Source organism: Rhamphochromis longiceps, linkage group LG10 (genome assembly GCF_057381845.1).
Source record: "Rhamphochromis longiceps isolate RC_006_pf linkage group LG10, R_longiceps_female_GT1.1, whole genome shotgun sequence".
Classification (NCBI taxonomy): Eukaryota; Metazoa; Chordata; class Actinopteri; order Cichliformes; family Cichlidae; genus Rhamphochromis; species Rhamphochromis longiceps.
Genome location: NC_140566.1, coordinates 14,381,435 through 14,396,291, shown reverse-complemented (window position 1 = coordinate 14,396,291; position 14,857 = coordinate 14,381,435). Strand labels below are relative to the sequence as shown.

At 41.3% G+C, this 14,857-nt stretch overlaps 2 protein-coding genes across 4 annotated transcripts; one reads left to right on the top strand and one right to left on the bottom strand.

Moving 5' to 3' along the window:
• The first annotated feature begins 713 nt into the window (after positions 1–713).
• LOC146660478 (thialysine N-epsilon-acetyltransferase-like) lies at positions 714–7,441 on the top strand. Its single transcript, XM_085420362.1, has 6 exons — positions 714–843; positions 1,004–1,055; positions 3,250–3,333; positions 3,811–3,912; positions 5,851–5,891; positions 6,060–7,441. Exons 1-6 carry the CDS (start codon positions 781–783, stop codon positions 6,237–6,239), a joined length of 522 nt encoding a protein of 173 aa, XP_085276488.1. The 5' UTR covers positions 714–780; the 3' UTR covers positions 6,240–7,441.
• Positions 1,459–14,848, bottom strand: LOC146660477 (uncharacterized). Of its 3 annotated transcripts, XR_014913534.1 has the most exons (3): positions 8,026–14,848; positions 7,518–7,735; positions 1,459–2,216 (listed from the first exon to the last, which is right to left on the bottom strand). XR_014913534.1 is itself a non-coding variant. In XM_085420361.1 (2 exons), the coding sequence occupies exon 2, from the start codon at positions 14,076–14,078 to the stop codon at positions 8,664–8,666; it is 5,415 nt and encodes a 1,804-aa protein (XP_085276487.1). In that variant the 5' UTR covers positions 14,079–14,277; positions 14,572–14,848; the 3' UTR covers positions 7,826–8,663. The 3 variants fall into 3 exon arrangements, 1 of the variants encoding a protein (XP_085276487.1); XR_014913535.1 differs by lacking the exon at positions 7,518–7,735; XM_085420361.1 differs by lacking the exons at positions 1,459–2,216; positions 7,518–7,735 and having other exon boundaries at positions 7,826–14,277; positions 14,572–14,848.
• Between the last annotated feature and the right edge of the window lie 9 nt (positions 14,849–14,857).

Sequence of the window (14,857 nt, the reverse complement as noted above, 5' to 3'; positions counted from 1 at the left end):
AATGGTTGTAATTGTCCATGGGTTATCCATAACCTTTTTGTTGAGCCTTTAAAGGGGGCTCAGTGTATATAGAAAAAATAGTGGGAGCTCACTCCCATTAGCTGTTTTCACAAACTTTTAATTTCAGGGTTTTTTTTTGTTTGTTTGTTTTTTTAGGGCCCCATAAAGCCTGTTGTGTTCTGACGTGTCATATAAGTTGACAGGTTAAAAATCCAATATCTGTCAACTAAAGAACAAGAAAAAACAGTAGTTTAACTTTTTAAAAATGATATTCAAGAAAAATGACTAAGCACCCTAAAAACAAACAAACAAAAGTATAAGTACGAACTTATGAAATTTGTTCATATTTAAGCAATTTGCTCATTTATGTGGTTCAACACTTACTGCAACTTTGGAGGTTTACTTTTTACTGTCTTTGTGTGCGGTTTGTTTGAAAAGGAGCAGGCGGATATTTTTGTACTTGTACTATTTTAAATGCACGTAAGTGCTCCTAATTGTGCGAAATTTTGTTGTTGGTAGTTGTAAAATGGGGCTCATATAAAGACTTATTGCCTTATCCAAATCGAAAGGCATACAAAACGGTAATAATAATAAAAATCAATCAATCAATCAATAAATAATACATTTTTTAAAGTTCCAAAATTATTTTGACCTTTATTTTGAAGGCGGAAGTATCAAGGCGTGTACAGACTTTTTTTTTTTTTTTTTTTTTACCGCGTAGCTTTTTTAGAGCTGAAAACTGGCAAAAAAAACCCCTGAAACTCTGCAATTACTGTAGACATGAATTTCAAAATACGGCGTGCTGCGAAGGAAGACTGCAAAGACATATCGAGGATGATAATGGTGAATTATAGTTAACTTATCTCTGTTTTTCCCACTTCGCAGTACTTTGATAGGGCTCTGTTAAACGTTAGCTCAATATCTGAAATGTTAGATTTTGTTTCCTAATAATTCTCCAGAGTGTGTTTCTCAGTTGACATAACGGTAAAACGGCATTTTTCAGGATTTGGCGATTTATGAAAAGATGCCTGACCAAGTGAAGATTTCGCATGAAGGTAATTCTCCCATTAGTTAAATGTTACGGAAAGTAAAGATTTATTTGTCTAAAAGCATACCGTTTTTTTCTGTATAACTTTTAATGATGACTTTTTAAACCGACTGCAAAAGCATATGTATAATATGATGAACCATTGTTATATAATTTTGTTATATAATGACTGGCAGTCAGACCACAGTCCTTAAATCGAGTGCAGCCATGTTTACACTTAATAAGTAACTAGCAAGGGTTAAACTCCCAACAATCAGATTGTCATACTCAATCATCATTATAAACCCCACTATTAAAAAGTAAGCACTTTAAAATCATTAAACATAAATATCAAAGTTGTGTATTTATTCTTTTTATAATTATATAGTCAGTGGTAACTTCATTGCCCCCAATGGGAAATCGATTTGCAGTATGTCCACACATCAAACAACACAAATAACAAAAAGAGAGAGAACAGTTAAATTGTTTATGGCAGAATATGAAAGAAGGTTTTCTGAGATTGTTGTAGAGAAAACTTTTATTTTCATTTGTTGCCTCAACAGTTTAGGGACACACAACAATAATGCAAATGACAGTAACTGTCACAAGTCATGTTTATGTTATATGAAAGAAATGGAATAAGGTATAAACATTCCCAGCTCCAAACAGACCTTTCCAGCACAAATAACTTGGGTGAATTTAATTATTTTCACAGTGTCTGTGTCCCATTTTACTTTTCTCATGAAGCCAGAGAGATTAATGACATAGAACCTGGCAGAATTTAATGTTTTAAAGGTACAGCTAACCACTAGATGTCAATAGATAGCAGACTTCATCAGTTGAGTTGTTTTCATATGCTGCTCAGTTCAAGTGAAAAATCCTAGCTATGGTGGTCGCTGTAGGACAAACAACTCTTGCTGTAGTTCTGCTGTAGTTCATCTCTGTTGTTACCTCAACTGTCAATATGTTTCCACATTTATTTATGCTGGAGAAGGTTGTAGAACTTGGTGAAAGGAGTTTAAGATGAGTCAATGAGTGAGTGAAACATTTGTCCGATGACAGTGAGAGTTGAGTTGTAGAGCAGTTGATGCTGCTGTAGTGGTGTCTCTTTCCTTTCTCTGATGAAAAAACTATAGGTATGATCCATCATATCTTGATTTTGAAACTTGCCTCCACAGCAGGTGAACATCTAAAAACAAACAAACAAACAAAAAAAACTAACATTATACCAGCTAAAGTTAGGTTAGAGTGTCCTAAAAAGAACACTTTCCCTCTGATAAACAGAGGCTGGCCTCAAAGAATTTCCTGGCCAGTCACTGTATTCAAGATGGCCGGGCAGCATGGTGGCTTCACCAAACCTGATGCCTGTTCTGATGTATTTTTAGCTGATGAATTCCAGGTTTAGAATTGAACTTGGAATTAATCTTCCAGAAAACATTAGTTCGTTAGAAGATGTAATAACACACTAAACAGTATTTATTCATGGGTACAACATTCTTTTTTTCTTCTTTTTTTGCTGTTAAATAATGTAAAAAAAGAAAAGAAATGAGCTTCTTTACCTTTAGTTAAGTTGGTATTTAAAATGTGCTGCCTTGAAGGATGAATTTATATATAACTATAAAATTCATATATTAGATGCAGTTATTAGCTGAAACAATAACTGCAGCTCAGTGAGAACGAGTGGTAATTAGTCCAACAATGATTAACTGAATAAGATTAGGATTAGGTCCCTTAGATATAGGTGTATACGGTCAACTGCAATTCTTCGTGTACTTTTCCCTATCAACTGTCATGCAGCTTCTTTTGAAATACATCCAATCTCTCTTTTATTATAAGATAAAGATAGCTGGATTACTAAGTGTCTTTAAAAAACAAATACAACCAGATTGTTTTGATATCTTGTGTTTTTCTATTGTGCTCAGAAGTTGACGACACACTGTGATCCCAAGCTTGACACAAAAGCATCCTTTTAAGTAAAAGCCTTTGGAAAAATTTACAGTAGAGGACTGTCATTCACAACTGGCTTAATAGAGACCCTGATGCTTCTCCTACTCAGAAAATGTTATTGTCACTACTTACTATTAATGAAGAGACAATTTTAAAGAGAATTCAGTTTCTCAAATGTATGTTTTTGATGTTTCTTCTTGTTTGAGAGCTTTTTATTGCTGTTAAAATAGAGATTAAACATGTCTATATGAATAACTTTTTCTTGTGCAATTTAGAGTTAGAGCGCGATGGTTTCTGCCAGAACCCCCTCTTTGAATGCCTCGTTGCAGAAGTACCAGAAGAGCATAAGTCTAATGAGGGTAAATGTTCAATCATGGCCTTTTGTTTTTATTGTAGTCTTCCTTGTCTGCCACACTTGATCTTATCAGTATAATAAAAGGCTTCTGGCCTTGCTGTTTAGATATACATGTCTGACAAATTGTGACTGAACAAGTGTTACCTCATAAATCAACAGTGGCACATGAGGCTATTCTTCCTAAAATTAAGATAAGCATTGTTCTTTCACGTGTTAGAAACAAACATAAACCTTGCTCAGACAAAGCAATGCTGCTAAGTAATTAGGAACTTCCCAGCTCACGTCACCACAGCTGCACAGTCAGCATTAGATTATTTTAGTTTAAATTTAATATCTTTAGTCCTTATTAGCAATAGCGGTCTTTTACATTAGCAGTCCACATAAAAGTGTAGTTTAGTATAAGGAAGAGAGAGGTTTTTCCATGATATTTGTCGTAATGTTTACTTCCCTTTGAAATATTTGCCTCTTTTTGTTCATATAGGATTCACAGTTATCGGGTACGCCCTTTACTTTTACACTTACAGTACATGGAAGGGACGGGCAGTATATTTGGAGGACCTGTATGTGATGCCAAAATTCAGAGGTACAATATTTTTTGTGTGTGTGTGTGTGTGTGTATATATATATGTGTGTATATATATGTATATATATATATATATATATATATATATATATATATATATATATATTAGGGGTGCAACGATACAAAATTCACGGTTCGGTTCGATACTTTGGTGTCACGGTTCGATATTTTTTTGATACAAAATAAAATGTTCATGCCTTTTTAATTTGTCATTTATTAAAATTATAAATATATATTTTAACTCAAAAGTACAGTTTTTAAATTTAACCCTAACCCTTGTGCGTGTTTTTTATTTTGACAGCGAATGCGCACCTGCGGACCACTTATGTGCAGCCCTGGTTATTTAGCTCGTCATATTGCAGCCACAGAAATTCTTTTGTCCATGAAACCATAAAGCTGCACTTTCTTTTTGCTTTATAGTCTGATTTGTCATAACTTTTCCGTTTTGTGGTAAGCTTTTCTTTGGCTGTCACTTCTTCACCCTGACCCGTCTTACAGTATTTGGCTCAGCAGAACTAAAATATATATCCTGCTGCTTTTACACAGGCACTCACATAAGCTCAGCGATTCTCTGCGCGATCAACCTCTCATATGTTTAAGCTGCGGGAGATTTCACTTGTCATGTTTGCATAGTAAGCTAACGATTGATAAGACTATGTCAGAGGAATTGGTGCGCAAATTATCATCACTCACCAATCAGTGCTGTCGCTCTCTATACACAGTTCACGCGATTGCAAAGTGAAAGCAAAAAACAAGCGCAAATTCAAACGCGATTTCAATATGTCACATATTGACAGTGGCTCACCGATGCCAATGACATAATTACCCAGCTACATTTCCGAAAGAATGCAAAAGCATTGACATATATTTTTCCTTCCTACAATAGCCCGACGGGCAGGGCAGAGATAGATTTTGGTAGCCCGACTGGAAAAATCGCTAGCCCCGGGACGTCGGGCTAGCGATATTGCAAGCCCTGTATCTGATTGAGGAATCACTCATCTTTGGAAAAGAGTTTATTACAGAGAAATAGCTCTTTCCAAAATAAAAGCTATACTATCCGCTTCTTCTGGGCTATATTCTCAGCAGCATAAGGAGAATCATGTGCTAACAGCTGTCTAAATGACTCGGGTAAAGTTTGTAGCATGCATGCTTGTTGTTTTTGTCTTTGCACTAGGATGATGTCAGCGTAAATGTGCAGTCATATTCGTTGTGTTCCCACTAGTGCTTTCAGGTTAACCTCGTTAAAATGACCTTAACGCCACAACACAGCAAATCTCCGTTAACGAGCTACCCCTGATAGCCCCGTGCATGGGGCTAGATGGCCAACACGTTAACGAGCTAACTGTGCTAACACACTAGCTCCCACCCATGTAATTGAGCATTGCGTGGCACATCCAACATACTGTTTTACTTTAGTCCATGACGCGCTTACCTTCAGGGTCATACGTCACATGAAAACCAAAATAATTCCAAACGCCAGATCTGAATGAGGGTGGGAGAGGTTCAATTTGCCATGTTGCAAGGAGAGCTTAACTTCTGTCTCACTAGCTTGCCCTGCGCTCTTCCTTCTGACGATGCTGTCTGTGTGGAGCGATCAGTGGATCTGCGCTCGACAGTGCAGCCTAGGCAGAGTAGTCGAACGCAGATTCACTGAGCGCTCCACACAGACAGCATCGTCAGAAGGAAAGTTGATAAAATAAATTACAAATGTTGTATTGTTCGATACATATGCGTACCGAACCGAAAGCACTGTATCGAACAGTTCAATATCGATACGAATATCGTTGCACCCCTAATAAATAAATAAATAATATATATATATATATATATATATATATATATATATATATATATATATATATATATATATCAATCAATCAATCAATCTATCTAGATGTATTTGTTACTTTATCATGTTTATAATGGTTTCCCCTGTAGGAAATGGCATTGGTACAGCCTTATTGAGCAAAGTTGCAGAGGTAAGACTGTTTTTGTTGTTGTATGGAAAACCTATTTTTTTTAATTTGATTTGTTGCATTTGGACGCTTTTGATTTTTTTCTTCTGTTTTGGTTAATATCAGCTGTTTTGTGTTATAGTGAGGTAATAGTGCATGATTAAGAGCAGGACAATTTTTTTATTTGTTCAGATTGGGAAAAAGAAGCAGTGTGTGCGGCTGCAGTTGTCTGTGCTAAATTGGAACACTCCCTCTCGAGACTTTTATGCTGCTAAAGGAGCTCAGGACCTCACTGTCACTGAAGGCTGGCACGCTATCCGCTTTGATGGACAGAACCTGGACAATTTAGCAAATGAAGCACCTAAAGATTGACAAGAAAACTATGTTCTTTACCCTTCTGTGCAAAATGGTGCTTGTTTTAAAACGTTTTTGGTATTTTTCTCCATAAAACAGCCTTAATTATATCTTGTGTGTGTCCTTGATTTAACAAATTAATTTACAGGGGGCGAAGGATGTGAAATACATATGAATTTAGTATTTTTGATGTGATACGGCTATCCCTTTTGATTTCTTCTTCTATAGACTTGAAATAGTATCGCTCAAAGTCCCATAAACACAGACCCCTGCTAAATAAAACACTGAGTAGCATAAATCAGTGGTTCGGTACATTTTTATGTTTTCATGTACGTTTCTGAGGAACTGAAAACCCAGTGTATTACTTTCACTCTTACAGTGATGCAGCTACTGTGACCAATTAAGTAATGAAAAGGAAGAGATATTAAAACAACCTGTTAAGAATGAGGCTTTTAAGAATGTTAAGAATGCGAATTTTTAAAGTGCTGTACATGACTTTATGCTTTAAATATTATATTTTAAACTCTTCCTTACATTTAAATTATTTATCACCAATCAGCAAAATGTTTCTTGACTCTCATTGGGTAAACCAAATCCCAGATGTGACATCACAGCTTTCCAGCAGGTTGCAACTGTGAGATACTCCAAAGGTGATTTTTTGTTCCTGGAAGATGGCATTTTTAAAGTGTTGAATCTGTATTATGTGAGAATGTAAAACACAATGTGTCACCAAACTAAAATGGGCATTAAAGAATAAAGTGGGCCCTGAGAAAGTACTGTTGTTAAGTGGGTTATATGACAAGATTTGAGCTCTGAGCTTTTTTTTTTGTTGTTGTTGTTGATTTAAACATTCAAATGAAAAGCTGCTGTGCAAGCAAGTTCTGTGAATGTCCTTTTTTATTTGACTGTGCAAAGTAGTTAATAATGACAACAACAATGTCACCTGTGCTAAACACCGCTGAGCATCACTAGCAGAAATCATAAACGTGTTAACATTCTCATAATTTAGGGCATTCGATTACTGTGAAATGGTAAATAACTGGTAAATATATAGTAAAAAACCATGCAAAAATCTTGAGAAATGTATAAAATCAACAAAGTGACATGTAAATATACTCTGTGCTTATGATTGTTTCATTCTTTTTACTCAAGTGGCTCCTGCAGAAAAAATAAAAAACCCAAAACAAACAAAAACCGCACTGGCTGAAACCACACGTGTATGGGACCATTAGAAAACAAAATATACCAACTGTGTGCTTAGTTGGAAGTGTGACTTTTGCATCAAAATTTACTTACTGTAACAGATTTTGTCCTGGAACCTATGACCGTAATTGATATTATACTGTCACAGTTTTCATTATGTCCCCTATAAATGATACCTCTTCTGCCCTCAGCTGAATGTCTCTATCCAGCTTATGCAGTGAGCTAAACATAAAATGGCTTCAGTAAACACTCAGGAGACCGCGTGCCATTCTTCGGAGCTTTACTGATCCTTATTTTCCTTTTTTGTAAAACTGTAATAACAGAAACAGAATACAGTGTATTCACTCTCCATACAAATACACAAAGATTACATTAATGTTGACTTATGTAAACAGTCACTACACAATCAAGAGATACAGAGATGGTAAGAGATACAGCTAACACCACATGCTGGTATGCTTCATGTTAGCAGGCTAAACAAAGGGCTAACAGCTAGCTTGTGCTAGTAATGTAACAAACTCGCTAAACACACAAGAAGCTCATTACTTTGCTGAACAAGGTACTAATAAGTGGGAACAATAAACCGTTTTGCCACACTTACAGATTATGCCTTTTCAAGGGCGTCAGATGCAGGAATTTACAGAGACACAGCCAAATGGACCTTCCCTGTCGAGCGCTGGGAGAAAACCACTGCTTGCGCTCTAACATGGTGCTACCCTGTCAACCCACTAGATGGCAGGCTTTGCCCAGACAAGATCAGGAATAAACATATTTTCTGACATGTTGCAACAGTTAATTACAGAACGAATGATTATGACCCGCCATATAACAAACTTATAAAAAACATGCCTTAGAAATAACAGGAGGGACAGAATACTCCCCGCCTGACGTCTGCAGGACGTCACACCAACTAAAGCTGAATCCCACTATTACAAAGGATATTAAGAGTCTTTCAGACTTAGCTCTTAGGTACCAACAAGACGACTTCACTGATGGGTCTCAGGTACACTCTACATTCGCCACTGCGGATGATCTTGACTTCAATCTTCCTTACTCTGCCATCTTGACTGGGGAAGGTCTTTGTGACTAGCCCTAGTGGCCAGTCAATCCTGTTTTCTTGTCCCTCTTTGAGCAGGACCACATCTCCAATTTGTAGATTGGGCTTTGATGCCCTCCACTTGCGACGACCCTGTAGTCCGCTGAGGTACTCTCTCCTCCATCGTCCCCAGAAGATGTTGGCTAGGTACTGTACACGTCTCCATTGCGCTCTAAACAGGTCCTGATCGTGGAACTGACCTGGTGGTACTGGGGGCGCACCAACCTTTTGTGTGAGTAGCATGGCAGGAGTGAGAATCTCAGGATGCTCTGAGTCAGCAGAAATGTGGTAAGTGGCCTTGAGTTGACTATTGCAGTGACCTCCGACATGAATGTCACTAACACCTCATGTGTGAGCTTTGCATTTCCGTGCTGCAGCAGCATTACGTCAAGGATCCGCCGACTGACGCCAATCATGCGCTCCCAAGATCCAGCCATGTGCGATGCATGTGGAGGGTTAAATTGCCACTCACAGCTTCTGTCTCCAAGATACTTGTTGATTTTGTCGTTATGACAACCCTTCTTGTCGATTTGGAGTTCTCTGCAAGCACTCACAAAGTTTGTGCCGCAGTCGGATCTGAGTAGTTTAACAGCACCTCGCATGGCAACGAAACGGCGCAGAGCATTAATGAAAGATGAAGTGTCCATTGCTTCTATCACTTCGATATGTATGGCACGAGTGCTCATACACGTAAAGATCACTGCCCATCTCTTGGCCTCTGCTTGACCTCCTCGTGTCTTTCTGACTGTAACAGGCCACGGACCAAAAACATCTAGGCCCACACACGTGAAAGGAGGGTCTGTACACATTCTGTCTTCTGGTAGATCTGACATGATCTGCTCTTGTTGCTTGCCCCTTAATCTGCGGCATATGACACAGTTGAAGATGACACTACTGACGGCTCTTTTCCCACCCACAATCCAAAAACCTGCAGCTCTGATTGCACCTTCGGTGAAGTGTCTGCCCTGATGACATACTTGTGCGTGAAAGTGTCTGATTATGAGCTGGGTTATGTGGTGTTTACTGGGAATGAGCATGGGGTGTGTCTCATCTGTTGACAGTTGAGCTCTTGCGAGCCGGCCACCGACCCTAAGGACTGCATCAGCGTCTATGTAAGGACTCAGCTTGCTAAGTGGACTTTGTGTGCGAATGGACTCACTCTGCTCCATGCGCTTGATGTCATCCGCATACACCTCTTTTTGAACTGCACGAATGATAGTAACCTTGGCCTGCTGGAGCTGTTCTTCTGTAGCATAGTTGTTGCACTTGTGCCATCCACGACATGTGCTCTCTGTTTCACCTTTAAACGACTCGGCAATGTGCAGCAGTCTGGCAATAGTTTTTAGCAGACGACTCCAATTTGAGAATCTCTCGAACCTTGTGGTCCCGAGCTCTTTTTTTGACAGAAAGGTGGCACAGGATACGATATCTGGGCGCAGCTCAGTGTCGTTTTCAGGGCAAACAAGGTCAAAAGGTTCTTTCTGTATTTGTCGTTGGCCTGAATCTGTAAGGAAGGCAGGTCCGCTAAGCCATGTAGAGTGAGACAGATGCTCAGCGGGCAGTGCTCGTGTGGCATGGTCAGCTGGGTTTAGCTGTGTGGGTACGTAATGCCATTGGTGGGTCTGGGTAGAACGCCTAATGCGCTCCACACGGTTATGCACATACACATAAAAGCGTCTTTTTTCATTGAAAATATATCCAAGGACCACCTTCGAGTCGGTGTAGAAGTTCACCTCATCGATAGTAGTGTGAAGCTCCTGCTGGACCATTTCCGCCACTTCTACAGCCAGCACAGCAGCACAAAGTTCCAGTCTTGGAATTGTGATGTCTGGTTTTGGAGCCAGCCTGGCCTTTCCAAGAAGAAACCCAACTTCACTGAGCCCATTGCCTGCTGTGAGTTTCAGGTAAGCGACGGCTCCAACAGCTTTTGTGGATGCATCACAAAAAACATGCATTTCTTTTCTCTGAGATTCAGATAGTGAGATGGATGTATACATGCGGGAGATCTTGAGCTGTTGTAAGTGCTTTAGGGAATCTTTCCATTGCTGCCACTTGTCCTGTTTCTCCCTCGGCAGCGGTGCATCCCATTCGCTAATGTCCATAGAGATCTCTCTCAGAATGGAGCGGCCTTCGATGCTGACTGGCACAGCGAAGCCGAGTGGGTCATACAAACTGTTGATGACTGACAATACACCACGTTTGGTGAAAGGCCTGTCATTGATTTCAACTTGAAATGACAATTGGTCTGTCGACAGGTCCCAGCCTAACCCAAGGCTGCGTTGCATGAGTGGGGCGTGTTGTCCACGTTGGAGTTCCTGCGGGCCTGTGGCTAGATCTTCACTTGGGAAGGCACTGACGACTACAGGGCTGTTGGATGAGATCTTGTGAAGGCGGATGTTAGACTGAGCCAGCATCCTTTGTGTTCTGTGAAGGACCTCAATCGCCTGGGTCTCAGAGGGAAATGACTTTAGCCCATCATCTACATAAAAATGGCGCTCAATAAATTCCCTTACATCACTGCCATATTCTTTCTCTCCTTCCACAGCAGTCTTCTTGAGTCCATAGATGGCAACTGAGGGGGACGGGCAATTCCCAAAAACATGGACTGTCATGTGAAACTCGTCCACTTCTCCATCGAGGTCGTGATCGCGGAACCACAGGAAACGCAGATAATCACGATGGTCCTCTCTGACCGTGAAGTTGTGAAACATCTGCTCCACGTCAGCCATCACAGCATGTGGGTCACCTCGGAATCTGAGAAGCACGCCCACAAGGCTGTTATTGAGATCTGGGCCTTTACACAGTACTTGATTCAGAGACACATTTTCGAACTGGGCGCTTGAATCGAAGACTATTCTGATTTTTGCTGGCTTTTGGGGGTGGTAAACACCAAAGTGTGGGAGATACCAGCATTCTTGGTGGGGTTTGAGAGGGGGTGCCCTTTCTGCATGACCTTTGTCGAAGATCCTTTTCATAAACTCCACATAATGATCTTTCATCTCCGTCTTTCTCTTTAATGTCTTCCGTAGGGACATGAGGCGGTTGAGAGCCTGCTCTCTGTTGTTGGGTAAGCGACGTCGGGGATGACGAAAGGGCAGGGGGGCGACCCAGTTATTTGCATCATCTTTAGCAAACTCTTTGTGCATAATGTTCAGAAACGTCTTATCTTCTGCAGAGAGTGCCATTTTGTCATCATCAGTAGTTTGTTGAAAGATGTGTTTGCCCAGTTCATCTTTGACCTGTGTGCTCTCAAAAAGGGGGCATTCTTCTGTGATCTTCACTTTTGTGTAGATTCTGTTGCCACAGGGAGAGAGAAAACTGGGGCGGCCATTATCCAGTATGTTAGTCTTGTAGGAGTTCAATGTGGGTCTGTGAGCTCCCGAGAGGCAAACATCCCCAACAATTACCCATCCAAGATCAAGCTTTTGGGCATAAGGTGCTTCATTGGGCCCATTTGCCTGGCGTCGAACCTTGTGAGCCTGAATTACATCACGGCCTAAGAGGAGGAGAATATCTGCCTCTGGATCAAGAGGGGGTATTTGTGCAGCTATGTGAGCTAGGTGATGATGAGCAGCTGCAGCTTCTGGGGTGGGTATCTCACTCCTGTTGTCAGGAATCTGATTACACTCTGTCAGTGTTGGTAGTGGTATGGACACTTTTCCGTCCACACCCTCAATGACAAAGCCGTGAGCTCTACGGCCTGTTTTGTTCGTTGTGCCAGAGCATGTTTTCATTGTGTATGGAAAGGCTTCACCATGTACATTAAACATGTCAAAAAAGGGAGAACGAGCCAGTGACACATTACTTTGGTCGTCTAAAATTGCGTACATTTTCGTTTTCATTTGAGGGGCTGTGCTGTGATATACTTTCACCATGCAAATTTTAGAACAAGACCGTCCTTGTTGTCCCTGTCCACATACCTCAGTGCAGTTAGATGTAGTCACTGTGGAGCTCGGGATGTCTGGCTCCCCGCCGTGTGCCTCTGGTGTAGAATCAAAGCTCCCACTTCTCCAAGGGGGTGGCCCGGCATGCATGGCGGAGATGTGGGTATCGCTTTTGCACTCCAGACAACGAATATCAGCTTTACAGTCTTTGGCCCTGTGTTCTGTTGATGAGAGACACTTGTAACAGATCGAAAGCCCTTTGAGCAGACTTTTCCGCTCATCCAGTGTTTTCATCCTAAACCCTCTACATTTTGCAAGTGAATGGGGCTTCATGTGTACTGGACACCGTTTGTCGGGATCAAGAGAGTGAGTGTTAGATTTGTTGCTGGGTGTGCCAACCTGTGTTTTGTTTGCTGTTAGCGGGGCTCTAAAATGTGATTGTCTCACCAGCGGCCTTTCTATCCTCATGTGCCCAGTGCTGTAATTTTGTAGGATAAAGCTGGGGTCAGTTTTCATTTCAGCATTGCTATTTACGAACTGGACAAAGTAGGAGAAAGGCGGATAGTGCACTCTGTGTTCTTTCTTATACTTGGACCCCTGTTTGATCCATGACTCTTGCAGGGTATGTGGGAGTTTTTCCACAATTGGGTTTATGCCTCTTGGAGTGTCAAGAAAGCTGAGGCCTGGCAGATATCCTTCGTTTTTTGCTGCTTCAAGTTCCAGGAGGAGATCTGCAAGTTCCTGTAGAAGGTGATTGTCTCTCGGAGTAACTCTGGGAAAGCTCTCTAGGCGTTTGAACAGAGAAGCTTCAATAACTTCTGATGAGCCATAAATCCTGTCTAGCCTTTGCCATAAACGCTGAAGACCTGTTTCTGGATTGTTAACATGGACAGCCCTGATTCTCAGAGCATGCTGGAGAGACTCCCCACTAAGCCACTTAGTGAGCAGATCGAGTTCTTCACTGCACTTTAGGTTTAAATCTTCAGTGGCATTGTGAAACGTAGATCTCCATGCTAGATAAGTCTCTGGCTTGTTATCAAACACTGTCAGTCCTGCTGTCAGTAGGTCACAGAGGAGGGCAGCGAGGTCTGATACATCTGCTTGTCGTTGTGGTTTGGCTGCTCCAACATAGTTGGACCAATGGGGAGGTGGAAGTTTGGGCTGCCAAACAGGTGGAGAACTGGGGGGGTACCCACGCGCAGCTGCTGCTGATATGTCCGGCCCTGTAGTGTGGGTGTTGTCTAAGTCACATTTTTGCTCTCTACTGTGTTTTGACTCACCTTCCATATTAGTGTTATTGTGGAAGTGGGTATCTACATACTCTTGAGTGCGGCTGACAGCCGCAGCTATTGTGGCAGGAATGTCTGGTGGCTTCACAGACTCTGCTTGGTCCAGAACTGCAGCCTCTAGGACCCTTGCAGCTGCAAGTGCTGCTTCTGCTTCTCCCTCCTGCTTCAGAGCATTTAGCGCTGCCTCCATCCGGGCCTTTTCGACCTCCATGTCTATTTGGCGTTTGGCATATTCTGCTCTTGCTCGAGCAGCTTCGGCTTCAGCTCGTGCTCGTGCTGCAGCAAGGCTTGCTGCTGAGCTGTTTGACCGGCGTGAAGCTGCTGATCTGCATTCCGACCTGACTTCCAGCTGTGAAAGCTGCGAGGTGTCCCCGTGGTTGGACATGATTGCTGTCGCTGGAGTGTCTCAGGATCCTGGCAGTGCACTTGATGCGTGGACAATCTTTTTACTCTTCTGCCCTCAGCTGAATGTCTCTATCCAGCTTATGCAGTGAGCTAAACATAAAATGGCTTCAGTAAACACTCAGGAGACCGCGTGCCATTCTTCGGAGCTTTACTGATCCTTATTTTCCTTTTTTGTAAAACTGTAATAACAGAAACAGAATACAGTGTATTCACTCTCCATACAAATACACAAAGATTACATTAAATATTGTTGACTTATGTAAACAGTCACTACACAATCAAGAGATACAGAGATGGTAAGAGATACAGCTAACACCACATGCTGGTATGCTTCATGTTAGCAGGCTAAACAAAGGGCTAACAGCTAGCTTGTGCTAGTAATGTAACAAACTCGCTAAACACACAAGAAGCTCATTACTTTGCTGAACAAGGTACTAATAAGTGGGAACAATAAACCGTTTTGCCACACTTACAGATTATGCCTTTTCAAGGGCGTCAGATGCAGGAATTTACAGAGACACAGCCAAATGGACCTTCCCTGTCGAGCGCTGGGAGAAAACCACTGCTTGCGCTCTAACATGGTGCTACCCTGTCAACCCACTAGATGGCAGGCTTTGCCCAGACAAGATCAGGAATAAACATATTTTCTGACATGTTGCAACAGTTAATTACAGAACGAATGATTATGACCCGCCATATAACAAACTTATAAAAAACATGCCTTAGAAATAACAGGAGGGACAGAATAATACCAGATTT